General features: G+C 50.0%; 3 protein-coding genes across 4 annotated transcripts; 1 reads left to right on the top strand and 2 right to left on the bottom strand.

Annotated features, from left to right (window-relative positions):
• Positions 1–2,779: 2,779 nt before the first annotated feature.
• LOC120948178 (E3 ubiquitin-protein ligase BRE1B) lies at positions 2,780–15,005 on the top strand. 2 transcript variants are annotated; one of them, XM_040364243.2, is made up of 6 exons: positions 2,780–3,957; positions 9,428–10,002; positions 10,099–10,313; positions 10,394–11,268; positions 11,354–11,521; positions 12,123–15,005. In XM_040364243.2, the coding sequence occupies exons 1-6, from the start codon at positions 3,487–3,489 to the stop codon at positions 12,312–12,314; spliced, it is 2,496 nt and encodes an 831-aa protein (XP_040220177.2). In that variant the 5' UTR covers positions 2,780–3,486; the 3' UTR covers positions 12,315–15,005. The 2 variants fall into 2 exon arrangements, with proteins under 2 accessions (XP_040220177.2, XP_040220185.2); XM_040364251.2 differs by having other exon boundaries at positions 2,782–3,957; positions 14,147–15,005.
• Positions 3,969–7,446, bottom strand: LOC120948187 (carboxypeptidase B-like). Its single transcript, XM_040364265.2, has 4 exons — positions 6,607–7,446; positions 6,315–6,503; positions 4,425–5,092; positions 3,969–4,323 (listed from the first exon to the last, which is right to left on the bottom strand). The coding sequence occupies exons 1-4, from the start codon at positions 6,860–6,862 to the stop codon at positions 4,078–4,080; spliced, it is 1,359 nt and encodes a 452-aa protein (XP_040220199.2). The 5' UTR covers positions 6,863–7,446; the 3' UTR covers positions 3,969–4,077.
• Positions 15,006–15,637: 632 nt separating the features above from the next.
• Positions 15,638–21,388, bottom strand: LOC120948170 (uncharacterized). The gene is made up of 4 exons (XM_040364233.2): positions 21,059–21,388; positions 20,839–20,910; positions 18,432–20,746; positions 15,638–18,339 (listed from the first exon to the last, which is right to left on the bottom strand). Exons 1-4 carry the CDS (start codon positions 21,084–21,086, stop codon positions 18,223–18,225), a joined length of 2,532 nt encoding a protein of 843 aa, XP_040220167.2. The 5' UTR covers positions 21,087–21,388; the 3' UTR covers positions 15,638–18,222.
• Between the last annotated feature and the right edge of the window lie 210 nt (positions 21,389–21,598).

Raw genomic sequence — 21,598 nt, 5'->3', positions numbered from 1 at the left:
GAGAGCGTTCTGCTCCGTCGCGCACCGCTGGAACGATGGTTCCATCCGGTGCGGCAATCGCTCGAGAGCGTGCAGGAAAGGGACAGGTAGTGCTGCCAGTCGTCCCGCTCTGGTTCGCTCCGGCTGCATCGTGGAGATGCACGGTTCCGCAGCGCTTTGCCTGAACATCACTATGGGAAATTTCTACCTCCCTGTGTGCAGATATGGACCTGTACCTGTGTGCAGATATGGAGATCTTTTTTTTTCGAAGCTTCAAAAACTATGCATCATTATTTGTGAGACTTTGCGTAACTAATTAGTGACGTTTTTGCTGACAATCCACGGGATTTGACTAACGTGGAAATTAATAGCGTTTATCATGAACAATCTGTATACGGGTACTCCTCGATATACGCCATTCTCGATGAACGCCATTTTGCTATACAGGCGGTCCCCGAGATACACGGTCCTCTTATGCGCGAATTCGGAGATACGTGGTTTTCCTAATTTGACAGATCCTTGAGCAAATTGTACTGATTTGACACATCCATTGTGAAATGCCACATATTTTCCGTATTGATCGAATGTTAAAAACCATTTCAAATGGTTTAAAATTGTGCTATGCAGTCAAAATCATATCAGATAATCAATTAAGTGGCTAAAACCAGCCCCTAATTGCAAAGTTATACGAAAGTTAATGGTATTTTTGATAGAAATGACTAAAACCACCCCCTAATTGCAAAGTTATGCGAAAGTTAGTGGTATTTTTGGTAGAAATGACGAGATTCGACTTACGCGGAAATTCGAGATACGCTGTATTTTGCGGCTGTTTTAGGTCCCCATTAACCGTGTATCTCGGGGACTGCCTGTACTGGTTGGCTCCGAGATACACGGTACATCTTATATGCGGATTCGGAGCTACACGGTTTTCTAAATTTGACAATTCTTCGAGCAAATCGTACTGATTTGACATATCAATTGTAAAATGCCGCCATTTTAGCTTGTTTATATACCGTTTTCGTACACCCACTGATGTAACTGCCAAATAGAGTAGTGACAACACTTTTGATTGCGAACCGAGGAAGTGTGAGTTCAAATCCTGATTTTTTTGTATACCCTACCCGCATTAAACGGCTTTGAAGGCATTCAGAAGGCATTTAAGGCCTTAGTCGCCTTAGAAGGCGAATAAAGATTTCAACGGAAACTTTCACGGCTGTAACGGCCCAAGCGCTACAGATTAAGCTTAAACGACTGGAAAATTTAATATCCATAGAAAAAAATGAAAGCTCCACAGCTTCATTGGTTTGATCAATAGATGGCGTATTAAAACTGATTATTATATTGCTATCCTTTTCTTGCAATGTGTTTCGACAAGTTTCATCTTATCATGACCTATATAGCCTTCTAAATTTCTGAGCAAAAATCTATTTGAATGGTCGTGTGGTCAGATACGTGGGTATTAACACCAACGACCATTACTCAAATCTCACTTGCTTCAGTGCTGGTGGTTTTCGTTGGAGTTTAGTATTTAAACAATCGTATCGCCGTTCTAGTTCTAGCGATGCATAACTTCAATGCAAAACCATACAACAGTACAGAGGAAATGAGAAAGCTCTCCTCCAAGCGATGAAGCTCAGCTGGTTGGGGTATCCCACCAACAGAGAGCGCCACTAGCTTTTTTGCTATTTTTAGAATGCATGAGTCGTTTGCCGTCTGCTAAACGAAGTCTTTCTATATTCCGTTTAGGTAGAGTGCTTGAGTCGTTTAGAAGCCGTTTAGTGGTCGTTTAGTGGATTTGTGGCACTTGGGTTTCTATTAAAAGTTATCAAAATGAGTTTGATATATAAGACAAAACACCTTTCAACGGGTTGGTCTTTAACAACCGAATAATGCCTACCATCTTTAATAAAGTGAAATAGCTCAGAGCTTAACTCAAGAGAACATAACACGTAAATCGTGCTATCGAATCTCACGTTCATATCTGGGAACACTACAACAGTGCAGTGCAGAAGACGCTTGTAAGGTTTTCTTTTGACAGTTGCAATTTCAAATTTCAAATTCAAAAGGAATTTTTTCATGTAAATATTTCAAAGGCATTTAATTACTGCTGAATGCACTGCTAATCGCCTTCAATTTACCGGCGATTACAAGGCGTTTAGAAGGCATTTAACGGAAACTTGCGGGAAGGGTTCCATATTTCAAGTCAGTCGGATTCTTTGAATCAGAGAAAAAAGCAATCAAAATTCATTTGTCTATTCGGGTAGCTGGCTGCCTGGAATAGGGTTCCCAAGCGTCACAGATTACGCGCATCAAATCGAGGATGGTTATCAAATCGAACACGTCAACTCTCATACATTTTTCATGTACAGGCGGTCCCCGAGATACACGGTACCTCTTATACGCGGATTCGGAGATACGCGGTTTTCAAAATTTGACAGTTCTTTGAGCAAATTGTACTGATTTGACACATCCATTGTGAAATATCAAGTAATTTCCGTATTGATCGAATGTAAAATACCATTTAAAAAGGTTTAAAACTGTTCAGTTCATTAGATACATATCAAATAATTAATTTGGTGGCTAAAACCACCCCCTACTTGCAAAATTGCACGAAAATTAGCGATATTTTGGCTGGAAATCGCGAGATTCGACTTACGCGGAAATTCGAGATACGCGGTATTTTGCGGCCGTTTTCGGTCCCCAATAACCGTGTATCTCGGGGACCGCCTGTACGATATCGTGTTCGATTGGTGCTAGAGCGACGGGTAAGCTTAATCTATGGCGCTTGAATAGTGATGGGTAAATGCTAATTTTTCTGGAGTCATAGAGGAATAATGATCAGAACTCGTTCGGACTCGCTTGAACTCCTCCGGCAAGTCCGACCGAGTCCGATGAAACCCGCACGGGAAAAAAAGAAATAGATTAAACGGGGTACGGGATTTGTCTTGTAACAATCCAGATCCGGATTTGACTGGACACGACCGGAATTGTAGAGTCAATTCCGATTGTAATCCGGAGTCGGAATGAATACACGACTCCGCTCCGGAATACCCATCACTAGTGCCGAGGAGACGTTCGAGCACGAGCACCACGAACTGCTCGAACGGAGCATTCAAGGTCGCGACAAGCTTGACATTTGCCTGTTGGGTGCGAATGTGCAGGAAAGGTATTGTTGTGTCACCAAATCTCGCTGTCGTCTTGACGCCCATCACCACTGCCCTTCCCCGTTACACTCCGCCTCCTCCCTTCCGCTCCCTTACTAGTTGACGCTTGACACAATACAAACACAAAACAAAAGAGCAAAGGTGGTGTGCATCTACAACACCTTTCGGGCAAGCAAAACAAGGGTGGGGAGCGAAAACAACCCACGGAGTGCAGCTGTCGTTCGACGCACGCGGCGTGTTTGTTATGTGAGAAACTGGGCAACCGCTTGGCAACGCCCCCCGCCTGCCACCCCATAGTACCGTCGCCGCCCTGCCAGCACCGTACCCGCACCGCTGCGAAAACATGTCCGCGCAGCTGAACGGGCTCGGCGGACGGTGGTCCGGAAGTAAGGCGCGAACGAAGCACGAGCCTGCGACGCAATCAGCAGCACCGGGCGGCGACAGCGAAGAATCCTCGCTGGACGAGTTTCTCGAGCACGAGCTGCTCTGCTGGCTGAACGAGGACAAACCGATCGGGCAGGAGGTGGCCACGCTGCGGCCGGAACTGTACGGCGAGCTGCACCAGCTGCTCGGCGTCGCTACCGAGGCGGACAATCGGTGCGTCGAGGACATACTGGCGGAAGCGGAACGGTTGATGCTGCAGGACGGTGGGTCGGAGCTGCCGGTCGCTGCCGGCGACCAGTCACCGGTCGGGTGGGGCGAACTGCTGCTCCCACCGCCACCAGCGCCACCGCCACCGATGACGACGAAGTGGGATGAGAGCGGGCCGCCGTACCATCGGCCCCAGCGGATCGCGAGTCCAGCTTGTGTGAAGGTGAGCCACTGTTATTTCACTTGTCTATTAGATTTATTGTTTCAGCCTTTTTCTTAAGTATATCTGTGTGTGTGTGTCTGGGTGGGAGTATGGGTATGTGTTGGGGTGGCCCACCGGGCTTTACAATTTGGCTACCTCCTGCGCAATGATGTCAACAAACGCGACGGCTTCGTCGCCGGTCGGCTTGATCTGGTTGGCGGGCAGGACAAACCCATACCGGCCGGTGTCGCGCAACTCGACCGTGTACGCGTACTTGATGTTGAGGGCACCGCGGGCCCAATCGTCCGACCCGCCGGCCGCTGGATACAGCGTGCTGCCGGACGGTCCGACCGTGTACCGCGAGCCGCCGCTTGCTTGCAACATTTGCTGAAAAACAGAAACAAAACAAAACCGCCGGAAAAGGGAAGGTCAAAACCGTTTCAGCTAGTGACAAAAGAAGGAGGACTCGCGGTCCAAACACCGCTTACCTCCGCGGCTGCGTCGCCGACCCGCTTCAGATCGGCGTGGTCCGGCGGCACGACCCGATCGTACCCCCACGGGTACAGGATGTACTGGCCGTAGCTGTGGAAGGTGAGGAAGCCCTTCCAGTCGGCCGCGGACGACTGCATAAACTCGCTGACCGCCTTCGACTCCGGCTCGGAGAACGGGCCGGAGCCGGCGAAGATCTCCGAGCAGGGCTGCTTGGACGTGCCCTGGCCGCCCCACTTGTAGCCGTAGTTTCGGTTCAGGTCGACGCCCGCGCACGGCCCGTACTGCAGGCCGCCCCGGTTTTTGCGCCACAGCCGATCGTACTGGTGCGAGTGCTCGTACCCGTCCGGATTGTGCACCGGCAGCACGTACCAGTCGACGTTGCGCAGATGGTCGGGCTGGTTGTCCCAGTCCTCGACCAGCTCGTTCGCGATGTACGTGACCGTGGCCGGGCTAATCCATTCGCGCGCGTGAATGCCACCGTCCATCCAGATCGCCCGGTTGGCCGGGTTGCCGTTCGAGATGCGCAGGACCTTCAGCTCGCGGCCCTGCACACTCTTGCCGATTGCTTTCGTGCTGCACAGGTCCGGGTAGGTTTGGGCCAGGTAGTCCATCCAGTCGTAGATGTCCGCCAGGCGGTGGTAGGCCGTCCACGTCATGCGGTGCCCTGTCATTGTTGGGGAGGCCGCAGTGGGAAAGGGGAGGAATTATGGTGGCGAAGTGAAAACAAAGTCGTTAGAACAGGCTACGTAACGACTCAAAAGACTCGCTGTGAAGCTTTGAGGTATATGGAAGATTGCTACAGGGTAGTGTTGTGCTCTTTGGAGTGTTGTGTGATTCGACTCCGGCTATTGTTATTCCGCGGCAAATCAACCACTAGTTGTGCCACGAGTCGGAGTCGTAGTTGGCGTCGTCTGGAGTTGACTGGAGTCGTCTGGAGTCGTTCAGAGTCGTCCGGAGTCGGTCAGAGTCAACCGGAATCGGAGTTGTTATAACTCCTCTGGAGTCGTTCAGAGTCGTCCGGAGTCGGTCAAAGTTGTCCAGAGTCGTCCAGAGTCATCCGGAGTCGTCCAGAGTCGATCGTAGTCGACGGGAATCGGAGCTGGTCGGAGTCGTTCAAAGTCGTCCGGAGACGATCAGAGTCGTCCGGAATCGTCCTGAGCTGTCCAGAGTCGATCATAGTCGATCGGAATCGGAGTTGGTCGGAGTCAACAGGAGCCGTCCGATGCAATGTGCTTGTGATTAGGCATTTCATATCGTCCGACGACTCCGAACGTTTCAGAACGACTTCGGCGACTCCGAACGACTCCGGACGACTTCGAACGACTCCAGACGACTTCGGACGATTCCGAATGACTCCGGACGACTTCGGATAGTCTGGACGACTCTGGACGACTTCGGATGACTCCGGACGACTTCAGATGATTCCGGACGACTTCAGATGATACCGGACGACTTCAGATGATTCCGGATGACTTCAGATGACTTCGACTTCTAACGACTCCGCCCGACTCCAGACGACTCCGGACGATTCCAAACGACTTCGGATGACTCCGAACGACTCCAAAGGACTCCGTACGACTCCGGACGACTCCGGAAGACTCCGACTTCGAACGACTCCAAACGACTCAGGACGACTCCGGATAATGCTGAACGGACCTAACTTCCGGAGTCGGATCGGAGTTGACTCCGGATCTGTGCCAACTGTATCCATCACTACTACAGAGTTCCCCCATTTGCTTTCAAAATCAATACTCCAGCGTCTATAGCTGAACTGAGTTTCATATGCTCATCTTGAGTTACCATAGAAACAAAAACTAAAAACCCACAACAAAAAACAATTCGCGCTGGAAAGCGAGGGGGGCGTGGGACAGGATTTGTCAACCTACCGTTACGGTTTTCCCACAGTTCCGTCTCCTCTAGCGATGGGTTTTCCGTGTCGATGGCACGCTGCATGTCCTCGATAACGACCTCGTACGGGATGTTGGCCGCCCGGAGAAAGCACTCCGCCTTCTTGAGCTGCTGGCCCCGCACGAAAATGTCCACCGAGGTGGCGTTGTAGTTCCACATGGACGCATCTGGGTGGCGGGCGTACGGTTTGGGATAGAAGAGGGCAAACATTGTTAAACACATCGCTGGAGTTGATTGTCTGGAGGTGCCACGGAGCGGAGAGCCACTAACCGAAACGATCCTGCAGCTCGGCGACGGCATTCTTCTTCGGTTGATCGTCGTACGCGATGCGCCACAGCTGAGCGCCATCGTACTTCACCGGTTGTGCTGGTGCGTCGTTGGCTCGCACTGAGGGCTGCTCGGGCGCATCAGGCGCTGCGTTAGCGCTGGCAGTCTCTGCGGGAAGCTTGTGCGTGCTGCCACATTGCAACAGCACCAACGAAACTATGAACGTAGCCACCGTGCGGCTGACCGGAATGGGGTTCATGCTGGCAACTTCGCAAAAGGTTCACGATTCACACTCCCCCAGGAACGCAAAAAAAAAAAACAACAAAAATCGATACGCACACACTCACTCACGGTGTTGGTTCAGAATCCGGATCAGAATCGCACCTGCCCGAGACGCGACGTTCTCGGTTGTCGTCTCACCCTGGAAGGCTTCGACCTCAAACTGTCTGCCGCCGGTGACCGCGTTCTCGCCTTATAAGGTTCCCGTCCCCACCCACCGGGAGCAGAGGAGGGTTCAGGGCAGGGACGAACGAGTTTTAAATGGGGGAGAGGCTAAATAAGCATTAACGAGAATAACAGCAGCAAAAAAAAGCAATCCCGCGCCAAGTGCCCGCACAGAGGAGCGGACGCAACAGCTAAAAGACGAGTCATGCTGGTACTGGTGTGCGTGTGTGTGTGTGCGTCTTTCTTTTGGGCTTTCCTTTACATCCCCATGCATTCCCGCGGGCGACAGTGTAGACAGTGCGAGACGCGCGAGAGTCCCGTTGGCTTTCGGGTTTTCGTTCTCGTGGCGTCGCCGTGTTCTTCGCCGGAATCTAGGCCAAACCGGACGATCGTGCCGCCGCAAAACCCGACGGCGCAAGAACGCAAATACGGCAAGACGCTTTGACATGTAGGGAGGAGGGGCGTGGAGCATGGATGTATATGTACTTATGAATTCCAATCACGCTTTATCCACCCTCTCCTTTTCGGGCAAAGGTGAATTGATCTCTCCTATCGTTAAGCGATCGTAAAGCGGATGGTTTGGAATGGAATTGATTGGAATTTGTGGGTGTTATGGAGATTTGAAAAATATTTAAGTATGTGCGTTAGAAGCGTCGAAAGACTGAACAAAAAATAAAACAAATTCAAAACATATTATCTTCAAGACCTGATGTGATATTATGGAACCATATTTACCTTTTCCAAAAATGAATGGTCGGTGGATCTACACGATAGAATCAGTTCTTACGACTGTTCTGTTTTGGGTTACCGTCACAAGCCATACGTCACCGATTAGTTGGTGTCCTAAGAAAGGCGGTAGGTCATCCTTACGGGTTATGTTTTGCCAAGGAATGAGAAGAAGCAACGAACAGAATTGTTCCTTTTCTAGTGACAACCCCAGAAAATCCGTTCATCTCTCCTTCAGTAACGACATCACCTCATCTGAACCTTTCAATCTTTTCAAGAGTGTCCCTTGCTGCCACTGAATCTGAGTCTTATACCGCACAACTAGTTCAGACGCCAGTCCGTTAACCCCTTTCGAATGCACAATCATGCTTTATGAGGGAAGTACACGCAACCATTATTATGAAGAGCCACGATTAGCTCGCAGACCACTTATTGTGGACCATTCGATGTGTTCTGAATGGCAGACGGTGATGCTCTTAGGAGGCATTGAAGTGACGCTCTTTCTCTGTCTCTCTCTCTCTATGGTTGGTATGGCTGCACGATAGGGCACTTCGACATGACATGGTTCAGTCAACAATCATTCTCCAAGATTCGCGGTCCCTGGCTGCAGTCTCCCATTCATATAGATATTCGACCTTCGACGGATCTTAATACACCTGATCCAGTCATCGAGTTCGCTGTGCACCCTCATGTGCCTCATGTTGAACTGGAGATCGCTGTCGAACACCTCTCTTGGGTGGGACATGAGTCCGGCATCCTCATGACATGCCCCAGTTATCGCATCCTGCCAGTCGTTGCCACCGTGTGAATGCTCGGTGCGCCGTACAGCTCAGCAAGCTCGTCGTTCATCCTTCTCCTCCAAACTCCATTACATCCTCCGCCTGAATGGTCAAAGACTCGTTTCTATAGAGGACCACCGAGCAAATCAATTGTGTGATATATCTCACATTTCGTTCAGGCTCGAAGTCTTCTGGATCTCAGCAGTCGGTGAAGCCCATAGTATACACAATTCCCCTGCACAATGCGTCTCCGGATTTCGCTGCTGATGTCATTGTTTGAAGTAATGATCGTCCCAAGATAGTAGATAGCTCTTCTATCGCCTCGAGATTGTCGCCGTCAACTAATACACTGCTTCCCAGATGGTCTGAGTCTCCGACAAGCAGGAACTTCGTCTTCGTCGCATTGATCCTCAATCCAATTCTTGCTGTACGCGTCACACAGCTTCGCCGTTGTCCTGCCGATGATGTCGATATCATCTGATCGTACTACGGATGTCGTTGTCTAGAGCTTAGCGCTTCGAATGACAACTTGCTGGGCGATGTTGAAGAACAGATAGGAGAGTTCGTCACCAGTGCCTCAGACCTCTGCAAAATTCGAACGACTCTGATGTCTAGACACTCTCACCTTGGACTGCACCCCCCGTTCATGGTGGTCTCTAACCGGATTAACTTCACAGGGTTCATTCCGGTCCATGGTGTCGTAGGCCGCCTTGCAGTCGAACGCAAGCAATGAAGGATCCTCATAACTGACGCAAGGATCGTCTTTATCGCATTGATCGCGTTTTTCTAAATATTGTAGCCTCGTTGTGCAGTTTTGCCGTAGCATAACAGAAGCGTGAACATGCTTATTCGCTCACACTTGTCTTCTTTTCCAGGGGCTAGAATTAACCGGGCCGGTCCATTGCAATGGCACTGGCGAGCGTAGACAGCAACCAGCGGAGCCGACCAAACCATCCAATAATCGGATACGGTCCCCGCCGGAGAACCCACCACCACCACCAACACCTCCACCACCAGCACAACAACCATCAACTCCTACCACGCCCACACAGCGGCGACACATCGATCAACCGACAGCAATCAAAGCGAAGGTTAGGCTCGAGCGCATCGAACCGACGCACCACTCGAAACAGACGGCGACGGAGTCGTCGCCTTTAGTGCCGTACCGTGCCCGGCTCACGTGCGACCGCTCGACGCAACCGTCGCCGGACGACGCGCCGGACGATCGGTGCGCGAGCTGGGCCAAGGAGCGGCTGCTCGAGGGGCAAATTACCGAGCTGCAGGAGCGCCTGAAGGATACGGAGGAGCGGTACCACAGCCTGAAGCTCCAGTACGACACGCTGTCCCAGGTGCACCGGACGCTGCGCGAAAACTACGGTACGCTGCAGGAGGAAAGCGAAAAGCTGCAGTTCGACATCCAGCACCTGACCAAGTGTGCCGACGTGTTGCGGTACGTGGCAGCAGCGAAACCCAGCGCAAAGTTGTACCCGCCGTACTAAACCAGGTGTATTGGGTTTTTTTTTTGTTTTTTTTTCGGTGTTTGCAGGTCCGAGTTGCAATCTGCCCGCTGTGATCGGGATTCCGCCATCGAGCTGCAGAAAATACTGCAGTCCGAGCTGGACGAATCGCGCCGGGAGCGCAAAAAGCTGCAGGACGGTGGCGAGAAGGACACGAAAACGATACAGGACCTGCAGCGCCAGTGCCGCGAGATGGAGCGGATACTGATGCGCAAAAATCCCGACTCCATATCCGCCTTAATCGGTGCGACTGCTCGATCGTTGCAGCGGGGAGCTAAACAACAGCTAACCGGGTGCATTTTCTCTCTCTCTCTTTATCCACAGTGGCTAGCAAATCGCCAACGGGCAAGCAGGAACCGGACGGCTCGAACTCGACCACCTGCCGGCTGCTGGAGCAGCGGATCGCCCAGCTCGAGGCGGACGCGCGGAAGCAGGACGCAAAGGCGCAAGGTATACTGGCCGACGTGCAGGCCCGCTTTAACTCGGTGCAGGCAAAGTACGAAACGCACATAGCCGATCTGGAGATGCAGGTGCTCAGCCTGCAGGAGATCAACTCGAAGCTGAACGAGAAGATCATCCGCCAGATGGAGGAGCTGGCCAGCATCGGCAGCCATGCCGGCACCGTCAACGGCAGCACCGCTAGCTTTACGCAAACAGACGCAACAGTGGAGGGAGAGGAGGAAGAGGAGGAGGAGGAGCCGAGAGGCCGCAAGCGCGAGGCTGCCAATGCTAAAGTACGCTCTATTTTAGTGCAGACGGATGTGACGGGAGAGGCGGCCACAGCGGCAGCGGCAACGGTGGTGGTACCGGCGGTGCGCCAACCGTCCGCCAAGCGGGCCCAGGCCCAGGGCAAGGAGGATGCCCATCTGCTCGCCACCATACGCGGCATGCGGGTCGATCTGGCCATCAAGGAGAAGGCGGTCCAGCGGCTGACGCGCGAGGTCGAGGAGTGCAAGAAGACGATCAAGAAGCTGCAGAAAAAGAAGGAACCCGGGCCAGTCGGCGCGGGCAATGGCGGCGGTGGCGGCGGCCGGGGCGCCGACAGCAGTGGCCGGTCGCCAGTGAAGGTGCGCAGCAAGCCGGAGAGTGGTAGCGAGTGCGCTGCCGGTCCCGAGCCCGGTGCGCTCCGCGATGCGCAGTCCAAGGTGAAGCTGCTCGAGCTGGACTACAAGGCGCTGCAGGAGAAGCGGCTACAGGACGTAAGTTATGCGGGGACTTACGCGTGCGGACGTTTGAACGGTTTTGTTTTTGACACGCCTTCTGCCCTTGGTTCTTCTGTTTTAGCTGAAAACGCTACAGGCCGCACACGAGAAGGAGCTGGCGTCCTGCCACGAATCGATACGCTTTCTGCAGCAGCGGCTGGCGGAAAGCGAGGAGGAGCTGCTGCTGCAGCGGAAGGACAGCAAGCACCGGCCGAACCACGGCACCGATTACTACGGACTGAAGGCAAAGGTATAGCGGCGTGGTTCTGGGCGGGGGGGACAGAAGGATGCTGTTGATGGGGTTGGGGGTGCAGATCCGTCCGTTTCAACACCGTCCAAGCCAAAATACCACACCCCGCCCCCTCTCCATACCACCCCATCGCAAAGCCCGTTCGTTCGCCTGGGACCGGCCGATCCGGTCACCTTAGCCGACTTTTTTGTTTGTTTCTTCTTAATTTTGCAAACGACTTTTTCATGGTTTAAATTTAACCGTATTTTGCACGTGTCCTTATCTTTCTTCTTACTTCTCTCTTGATCGCTTTGCTTAAAACCACCCAACACGACAAAAAAATCCACGTGCCACGTGTGTGCGCTTTCGCTGCAATGCGCAGGCTGGGTAAAACAATTACTGTTCTGTATTAAATCCTTCTTTATCTCTTTTTCTCTCTCTTTTCTCTCTCTCTTTCTCTCTCTCTCTCTCTCTCTCTCTCTATATTTCTCTCTTTTTTCTTGTCTATAAATTTCGTGTTTTCGTGTTTTGTCCTTCGTTTATGTTTTATTTCTAAATTTTCTTCACCTGTGTTTGCTCAACTTTTCCATTCCATTCGCTTCGCTTGTGCTGCGATCCACAGCGAATGCGCCCACTAAAGCGGGCTGTTGCGCCGCGGGTCGGGAGGCTAGCGACCGCACGGTACGGTTGGCACCCGGCCGGCAGTACCAACACGTCCGGCAGATCAGCAGCAGCGCTAGTGCATCTGCTTGCGAATGAGTTTCACTGCACGAAATCGAAACTGTTGCTAGGCGACGACGGGCACAGACAATAAGAGAATCTTGTACCGAGAAAAAAAAACAAGAAAAATACGAAAATTAACAAAGATGAAATTGTAAGGAACAAATAGACACATGCCACAGAGAGGAAGAGAGCGAATGCAAGAAATGTTCCTGCCAAATTCAACAACCGTACCCAAAGAAATTATTAGAATGTTTAAGCGACGGACACGTCCAATATGCAAATGTCCCACACAAGCCGTGATAGTTTAACAGTCCACCAGTGCGCATAGTTTTGTTTAAAGTACTAATATTCGTAATGAAAAAAAAAACTCAGTTGTTGAGTTAACTGCGGCTGTGCTGAGTTAATTGACCTTTTTTTTACCTGTATTATGTTATGTTCCGCATTTACGAAGAATTGGCGAACAGTTATTTATTCAAGTCGCTAACTCACCGCACAGCCACGCAGTCGGGCAGAGGAAATTGATCTCCCAGTAGGCGATGGACAACAACCAGTGCTGCAAAATGTCATGAGCATCACGAGATATTTACCAACGAAAACAATGGACATAGCTGTGGTAGCTTGATACTCATTGCTGATACTCAATGAATGAGTGTCATGACATGCCGAAAACGACATGCAAGTGCTTGAGTCAAACGCGAAACGTCTGCCTCACAAGCTGAGCTTAATGTCGACACAAGCATAATCATGACTTTTTCTCACTGTGAAAAGCCAAATGCAACTGATTCAGTCACCAACAGTCATGACTGAAACGAAGCTCAAATCACTTAACGTACACACAACTGTGATGATCAGAGGTGAGACTCTAACATGCTTGGTAAAATTTTATTTAACATCCAACTCTTGGTCACTCACTTGATCACGACATTTTCTGTTCAGTGATAATCACGACATTCTTGGAATATACTTGGGGCGAGCAACAAAATGAGCATTCTTTCTCGCTCTGTTTGCTTTGAGTATCTGAGAAAATGTCGCGCCCAGGTGACTGACCAAGAGTTGGTTCCACAACGCGTCACCATGCATGTGATGGTCGCACCAACAGTGTGAGTCTCACCTCTGATCATCACAGTAGAGTTCGGTGACACTGACATGATTTTGTTTCAGCCAGAATTTGTCATGACTATGTCAGTGACATTTTGCAAAACTGATCACAGTAAAAAAAGTCGTGATATAGTGACTGACCAAGCGATGGTCGCAAACATGTCATGAGCATGTATTAGTCACACCAATCGTTCTGAGTATCACCTCTGATTATCACAATTGAGTACGTGACGCTGATATGGATTTTGTTTCAGTCAGATTGTTTTATGACATTGATAGTGACATTTTGCAGCACTGATAACAACAAAGCAACATACAATGTTTAATCATTACTAGCCGTTCCCAAGAGCTAAATTCGTTCTAAAATCGGTCAACCCTAGAACTATCACAGCAGGGGAAACAAGAAGAGTAGCAGCTTCGACTATGGCCAATCATTCTCGCCACGTGCTTTCGGTTTGCTGCACCCATATTTAGTTTGACATTTTTATTTTTCGTAATACCGGTTATTTGCTAATGTTTTGTGTTGCATTGTTTACCCACCGTTTTTTGTTTGTTTGTTTCTATCTCCTGTTTCTACCTTGGCTCGTGTTTGGTCTTTCGTTTACCCGTCCCGGCCAAATGTGGGGTGGAGCAGAAACGAAACGAAGCCCTGCGACAGCACGAACAGAAGGAGCGAAAAGAGAGTTTACATTATAATATGCTAATTCTTGTTTTTATTCCACCCTTCTCTCTCTCCCTTCTGCTGCACTCGTCCTGCGCTGGAACTACCCGTCCCGCCTCACTCCCTGTGCGAATAATCGTGTATGTGTGTGCTCTTTTTTGTAGGTCGCATATTTAGAACGACGCCATACCGAGCGCGAGCAACGACTTCTTATGTTGGTAGAAGCGTTAAGCAAATAATTACAACCCTACCACCACCACCCCTTCCACCGAGTGGGAGGAGGTGGAAGATGCAGGAGGGAGATATAATTTTAAGCGTTTTTAAAACCCGCCGGCTACCCCCCTCCCTTTCGGACACATTCCACCCAGAGGGGGGGATGGCGGATGTGCGCGGTTAGGATGGCAGCCAATGTGTGGGGCTGTTTGTACAATCGTCAAAACTTTATTCCCTTCTAGTCAAAATCGGTGCACCAACGGGCACTCACCTACCCCATCCACGTGCTGGGCTGTACCGGTGGACGCAACTGGATTACGCGACGGATTCTAGGGGGGTGGGGCGCGCCACCAGTGTGAGGTTCTGCCTGATGTGTGACTGTCGTCTGTGTGTTCTAATAAAAACAAAAAATTAACAGAAAAACACACAGACGAGGGCGTACAATTTTAATGTAGTTTAATCTATTAATGTTTGAAAATATTACATGAAAAAAACAGAAGAGAAAAAAACACAACAAAACATAAAAGGTGACAAATATGCAATTATTAAAAAAAAAAACTACTTACTATCAGATAGTAATTCGGTTAGATGTGTTTATTGTCGGAATCGAAAAACGAAGAAGAATCTCAGTTTCGGCGCGTTATAGGACGGTTTTGTAAACTTAGACGTGTATTTTTTTCAGTTAGTAGTTAAGAAGCAGATAAACATATAGTAGAGAATAACCATTTCTGTATGTATACATTTGTTTGCCTTTATTTCATTATAGTGGGCCACAACACAGATTATACAGCGCGATTTGCGATACAATGACTTTATGGTATTATTTATTATTTATTTATGTTTGTGTGCAATCGTTTTATTCGTTCACACTTCATTCGCTTTTTTAAATTATTTGTAAAATTGTTAGAATAAGAATAGTTCTAATATTCACATTACATTTAGTTATACATATCATTGCAATTGTTTTTTTTAATTGTTCCGCTCTCTAGCACACTGCACACCTCTACCTATTGCTCCCTTACCACTCCTTAACGTTTGGTTTGTTTATCGCAAAGTAGTAACAGTTGTTAGAGCCGATCGCGATCGCTAGAAAGTGTCGGTTGTTTCTGTGGGTAGTATCCACCGTTACAGGGGTAGAGAATGAGAATGGCAGGATCCCCTGCGCCCATTACAAACGTTAGTCGTAGCTGTCAACAAATTCCTAAGTTAATTCAATAAACAAAGCAACACAATGCCACATCATTTGGTGTTGATAGAGCCTTTCCGAATCTTTTGTTCAAAAAAAAAAAATGTTTGTAGGGAGTTCTGGATGATGAATAGAAACCAATTTAGAACGCTGGAAATTTGCTGTCAAAGCCTAACAGGTGCATCTCAATTTCCCTCTCTCCATGTACAGGGTGGCCACTATATGAAATTCCCGGTTTTTTTTCGATTCACTGCATTTGTTGATAAACTTGTGCGATTCTCCAAATTAAAATTATTATTTCATAAAACGTTATCAAAACTTGTATAAGTTTTAATAACTGTACCAAGGGAAATGTAGGCAATGATGGACACTTCACACTGCAATACTGGATAAAAGTAATTGTTAAATAATTCGACAATGTCGTATCCAATTCTGAAGGAACGCATTTGAGAACCGTTTTTTTTAACATGATTTCTGTCAAATTTGAGAGCAAAACAGTTTTCTGTATCGTGCGCACGCGTTTATGGATCTGATTTGATTACAACGGGTCTTAAGCTTTACAACTTGCAATGTTTACATTTTCTGCAGGATTCCTCTGTGAATGAGTTGTCGTCATTATTAAACAAACAACTGGTGAAAAAAACGGCAATCAAAAGAAAAAAAAGAGTTTTATGGTGGTTTAAGTGTCCTGATTAATGTTGGGTTTAATGAATCTTTCGTTGAGTTTCTTTCATACGAATTTTCAGGGATGAGTGATTCGAATCTCGAATCGAATCTCCAAATATTCACGTATCTTTAAATATTCGTGAATCTCTCAAGAATCATGATTCTCTATAGATTCATAGATCTCTGAAGACTCTTGAACCTCCAAGGAATCTCGTAAGATTCATGAATCTTACATGATTCATGTGTCCATTAAGACTCATTTATCTCCAGGGATTCATGGATCTTTAGAGACGTATGTTTTAAAAAAATGAATTTGCTCGATCTCATATAGTACAGTGATAACATGCCCATCGTGGGTTTGAAGGGTTTGTATGGATCATCTCCCCGTAGTAAAACAAACTATCGGGCTGTGGGGGGTGTAAACAAACTATCGGGTACATGCCAAAAAGTCTCGAAAACTTGTATAGGCTGGCATTACCACGTCGATTGTTACGCTACGAAGAAGAATAATAACGCTCAAGCTTTGGAGATTTATGGATCCCTCAGAGATTCGCAAATCTTTTGAGATATATTAATCTTATGATTCACGAATCTTTTGGGACCGGGACCAACCGAGATTCATTCAGAATCATGAAACGGATTCAGATTTACCAAACACTAATTCTGGCACCAAAGTGGGAAAGACGGACCTTGTCATGGGGGTAAGATGGACATCGAAATGTTAAGGAAATGTTGCATCTGCTATCAATTGATGATTGACACAAGTCACGACGTAACCTTAAATAACGGTAATCGGAAGTCATGGACAAACCAGCCACTGGAGAAAGCATTGAAATCTGCAAAGAACGAAGTAGCGGTCAAAAAAGCAGCCCCCCATGCATTATACTGCTACTCGCACCACGCTGACGATGCACCTCACGAAACCCAATATATCGGCATGTCTTGGATCATCACGTGAAATCAAATGTTAGAAGAGAAATGGATACAACATCTTTCAGAAATAGATACAAGGGATTTCATGTTACAGCGGTACACACCGCGATCTTAAAAGTAATCGTGATGAATTCTCCGCTTCTCCCCCGGATACATAAAATTCCCGGCAGCTTCCCGGTTATGTGGCCACCCTGATCATGTAGCTCCCCCCGGAAAGGTAACGCAATTCTTTTCGTTTTTGGCACAGACAGGGTCGCGTACCATATTTAAATTCCGTTGGTTTGTTTTTTTTTTGCATAGATGTGTAGATAACTTATTACTAAAATGCCAATTACTACACCGAACGATTACCTTCGCAGCCGTTCCACAGACGGCACACCTACCACGCCGTCAACCTTAAATGCATTTGATTCGCCTTGACATTGCATCGCGGAGCCACTCTAGTAGGCGGCTACCGGTCAGACCAGCTCCTCAAGCGATTGGATTGACGTTGAGCTAGTCGAATTGGCTTTAGGATTTAGGCAACTGCTCGCACAGTGCAGGCTCAACACACACACACACATTTACGATTATAATTTGATTGATGAATTACAGGTCTGTGGCCATTGCCGTATGGATTACCCCTGCAGCGCACACAGCACACCTAGGAGCGTTTTTCGAAGCAAAACAGTGCTTTAATACAATTAAAATAACAATTGAAAAAGCCATCTCTATTTCAGCTTCACCAATGCTTCACCAACGTGTTACAATTCTTCGTTCACAAAAGTTTTCAAATGGGCCGTTTTCAATTCAATTCAAAGTTCAAAATAAATAGAGAATGGGGTCGGCACGGTACCGACTTATGAGCAAAGAATATTGAGGGCTAAAAAATATGTTCTTGCTTTTTTCCCTTCCTCTTAACTGAAACCCTAAATGCGTTGCAAACTCTACAAGACTCAAAAATAAAACGAAACAAAAAAGTTTACGGAACATTAATACATCACTCTGGCGGGGCCGCGGGTGAATCGTAAAAAAAAAAAACTATCAAAAAGGGGAAACGGGAGGCCCAGCTGTTCATGGGGAATGGGGAATCGCCTCCGTTCACTGCAAGTACAATTAGCGCAACAAAGGAAATCACATGTATAGAATAAAATCATACTAATGCCCTCTCCCTAGAATGCTTGCCAAATGTGTGGCTGTGTTCCATGCGAGGAAGAAAAAAAATCTAAATAAAAGAGCTATAAAAAACACTCCATTGGCTGATTAATTTTTTCTCGAAGCTCGCCGTTTCATCGAGCTGCTGCACTGCGGACAGTACCACTTGCCTTTTGGTGAGGAGCTTATGTTAACGCACGGATAATGGAACCACTCGAAGGGACACTGCGGGAAACGAAAGGGAAATACAAAAAAAAAAAATGCAGGTTACTTAAGGGTTTGGTCGCAGGGACGGTGACAGAAGGAAGGACACTTACATCTTCATTGTCGCACGCGACCATATCGCCGTACGAGACCTGATTGCAGAGACAGTAGCGTGGCTCGTTCGGATCGAACCACTCTCCTTCTGGCGCCTGGTCGACGGAGGCCGCCGGTTCAGCAGCGGCGGCGGAGGTGGTGGTGGTGGTGCTGCTGCTCGTTCCGCTGGTGCCAGCAGTCCCGCCGGTGCTGCCACTGTTCGTCATGAGCGTATCCATGAAGGAGGACACGTTGACAACGGTCGCGTTGCTGCCGCTCGTCTGCGCCACGCTCGTCATGAACGGTTGCTGCTGGTGCAGCGATTGGGGCAGGACTTGTACCGCCTGTTGGCCGCCGGCACCGTGCTGCTTGTTCTGCAGCTGCAGCAGCTGCTGCTGGGCAGCCTGCAGCTGTGGCTGCTGTTGCAGCTGTTGCTGCTGCTGCTGTAGGAGCAGCTGCCGTTGTTGCTGGAACACTTGCTGTGGCTGCTGCTGCTGCTGCTGCAGCAATTGCTGGGACGATTGCAGCTGGATGTCTTTGTGGTCGAGCAACTGCTGCTGCACCGGCAGCTGCTGCATGTGCTGCACGACCTGCTGCTGCTGCTGCTGGACCAGTTGCGACTGGACCTGCTGCTGCTGTTGCGCCTGCTGGAACGTGGCGTGCTGCTGTACGGATTTTAGCTGCTGCTGCAGCTGCTGCTTCTGCTGGGACTGTGCCTGCAGCAGCTGCTGGTGAGGAACGGTGTGCAGCTGTTGCGCTTGCTGCTGAAGTAGTTGCGGCCGCTGCAGCTGCTGCTGCTGCTGAAGATGTTGGGCTTGCAGCGATTGCTGTAGCTGCTGGGGTTGCAGCTGTCGCGGCATCCGATGCTGGGCCGATACGAGCTGCACCGGTTTCTGCTGGTTGAGGAGCTGCTGCTGCTGTTGCTGTCCGGGCAGGTGCTTCATGCCGGGAATCGGCGGCAAGGTAAGCTGCTGCATTACCGGCTGCAGCTGACCGTGCTGTAGGCTGACGGGCGTGTTCGCGTGTATTAGCAGCTGCTGGGACTGCACCGTCGACTGGTGTTGCTGCTGCGGCTGCTGCTGCTGCTGAGCGGCAAACTGCGGCGACTGTTGCTGATTCTGCTGCTGCTGCTGCTGCTGCTGCTGGAGTGGCGATGTGTGGACGTGCACCGAGACAGAGGACAGCGACGGCGAGCTGGAAAGCGTCTGCACGTTCGGCGAGCTCGACGACAGCATGGACGTGACGTTCGAAGCGTTCACCAGCATGGTCGGGTTGGTACGCAGATTGCTGCAGCCGAGGGCATTGACGCTCTTCTTCTTCTGCCGCCGCTGGTTCGAGAACGCGGTCGACTCCCGCTCGACCGCCTGCAGCGCGTTGTGGGTGGCGCCGGCCAGCTCGCTGTTGAGCAGCAGCTCGTGCGACCCGACCCCACCGATCGCTTCGTACGACGCCTTCAGGCTGGCCGTGCGGCGCCCCTGCTGCATCTGCTGCGTTTGCGCGATGGCCTGGCTGGCGGCGGCCACGATCGCATTGCCGGCGCCGCACGTCTGCAGATTGTAGGTGGCCGCTGCCACCCCACCCGCACCCGGACCGGCTGCACCACCGAGCACCGGGACGGGCTGCGGGCAGGGCACGGTGGCGAGCGCACCGGCCCCAGCCGCGCCCACTACACCGCCCGTTGCGATCGCTCCGATTGCTCCCGGCACGCCGCCGACCACCATCGGTCCCGCCGCTCCTCCTGCTGCTGCTCCGGCTGCTACCGCTCCCGCCACTCCCAGCCCACCGGCCGCCAGCACGGCCGGGGTGTTTGGGCGCAGGGCGCTATTGTTGAGTGGCTTGGACGTGCCGGCTGCGGAGCGCTTCTCAACGGACGCTGCGGCCGCCCCCATCGACATGCCCGGGGCCACGCTGTCGCGCCGCTTCTCGGCCTTCACCTTGTACCGGCTGCCGCCACCGTCCGACCGACCCGAGTGGCCGGCCGGGTGGGCGTTCTGCGTGTCGTAAAACCGATTCTCCTTCTGGTTCGCACCCCCATTGCTCGTCATGCTGTCCAGCTCGAGCGAGCGCTTCTCCAGTATCTCCGTGATGCCGTTATGGTCCGCCTCCAGCTCGCACTTAAACTTGTCCAGCTCGGTGTCGAGCCGGCGCAGGTACCGCTCGACCAGATCGTACATCTGCCCGGCCAGCTGGATCTTCTCGTCCGAGTCGTCCAGCACGCGGTAGTAGTTGGTGCGTATCGAGTCGAACTCGACGTCCGCCATCGGGGACGAGATTTCGGCCCGCCGGCACTGCTGAAACAGGGCCCGAACGCGCTTGTCCAGCGCATCGGTATTGTCTGGTTGGGAGGAAATGGGGAACCGGGAAAAATCAGTACACAGAACACAGTCGCTTTTAAGGCAAACAACTGCCGGAAGGCCGGAAACATACTCTGCACCGCCAGATCCATCTCGCGCATCTCGGTAAATCGGTCCCGCAGCTCCTGGGGCAGATGCTCGATCACTGCGAAGCAGAGGAAACAAACAGACGGAAGTACATGGGAGAAAATGCATTGGACAAATGAAGCCATAGTGGATGGGCAGCTCCTTTACGGCCTCTCAGTCCGCACACAATGCAGCGGATACACAAAACCCAACAGCAGGGTACTCACTTTCCAAGTAATCCTCGAGGTACAGCATGGTGATGCTGTCGGGCGGCTCGCAACGGCGCTGCTTCTAATTCCCTGCTGGTGCTGGAAAACTGTTCGGTTCTGGGCGAAAAAAGGTTACGAAAATGTTTTGCTTTTCCGCACGGGGCCAGCTTTGGGTTGCTTTTCTTTGGGCCCTGTAGGTGGACGGCGTATCTTGCCCGATTGGTTCATCTGCGGTCCGACTGACAGCGCAACTGTCAGCACCGGTTCAAACAAACCGTTAGGTTTGGATCAAGGTCTGTGTAGGTGCACAGACGAGCAAGGTGAATTATAGCGCCTATTCGCAGTACAGCAATTATCCGCAGTACGCGATACTCGATATACAGCAATTATCCGCAGTACGCGATACTCGATATACGCGAATTCGCAGTACGCGATTCCTCTAAATTTGACAGCTCTATGTGTTTTTTGCAATTATTTTAATTTTTTGAAATATTTTATGCTCTTTTTGAATTTCCTTAATGTTTTTAATACATTTTGCATTAAATTTGTGCAAAAGAT

Source organism: Anopheles coluzzii, chromosome X (genome assembly GCF_943734685.1).
Source record: "Anopheles coluzzii chromosome X, AcolN3, whole genome shotgun sequence".
Taxonomy (NCBI): Eukaryota; Metazoa; Arthropoda; class Insecta; order Diptera; family Culicidae; genus Anopheles; species Anopheles coluzzii.
This window is presented reverse-complemented; position numbering and strand designations above follow the sequence as displayed.

What these genes read in the sequence shown, in the direction of transcription:
- LOC120948178 (XM_040364243.2), top strand. Translation starts at nt 3,487, where the DNA reads ATGTCCGCGCAGCTGAACGGGCTCGGCGGACGGTGGTCCGGAAGTAAG. An exon ending in AAGTGTGCCGACGTGTTGCG is followed by an intron (nt 10,003 to 10,098) that starts GTACGTGGCAGC and finishes CGGTGTTTGCAG; the next exon opens with GTCCGAGTTGCAATCTGCCC. An exon ending in CTCCATATCCGCCTTAATCG is followed by an intron (nt 10,314 to 10,393) that starts GTGCGACTGCTC and finishes CTTTATCCACAG; the next exon opens with TGGCTAGCAAATCGCCAACG.
- LOC120948187 (XM_040364265.2), bottom strand. Translation starts at nt 6,862, where the DNA reads ATGAACCCCATTCCGGTCAGCCGCACGGTGGCTACGTTCATAGTTTCG. An exon ending in CGAGCTGCAGGATCGTTTCG is followed by an intron (nt 6,504 to 6,606) that starts GTTAGTGGCTCT and finishes CCCGCCACCCAG; the next exon opens with ATGCGTCCATGTGGAACTAC. An exon ending in ACTGTGGGAAAACCGTAACG is followed by an intron (nt 5,093 to 6,314) that starts GTAGGTTGACAA and finishes CAACAATGACAG; the next exon opens with GGCACCGCATGACGTGGACG.
- LOC120948170 (XM_040364233.2), bottom strand. Translation starts at nt 21,086, where the DNA reads ATGCTGTACCTCGAGGATTACTTGGAAA. An exon ending in GATGGATCTGGCGGTGCAGA is followed by an intron (nt 20,747 to 20,838) that starts GTATGTTTCCGG and finishes CCTCCCAACCAG; the next exon opens with ACAATACCGATGCGCTGGAC. An exon ending in TCGCGTGCGACAATGAAGAT is followed by an intron (nt 18,340 to 18,431) that starts GTAAGTGTCCTT and finishes CGTTTCCCGCAG; the next exon opens with TGTCCCTTCGAGTGGTTCCA.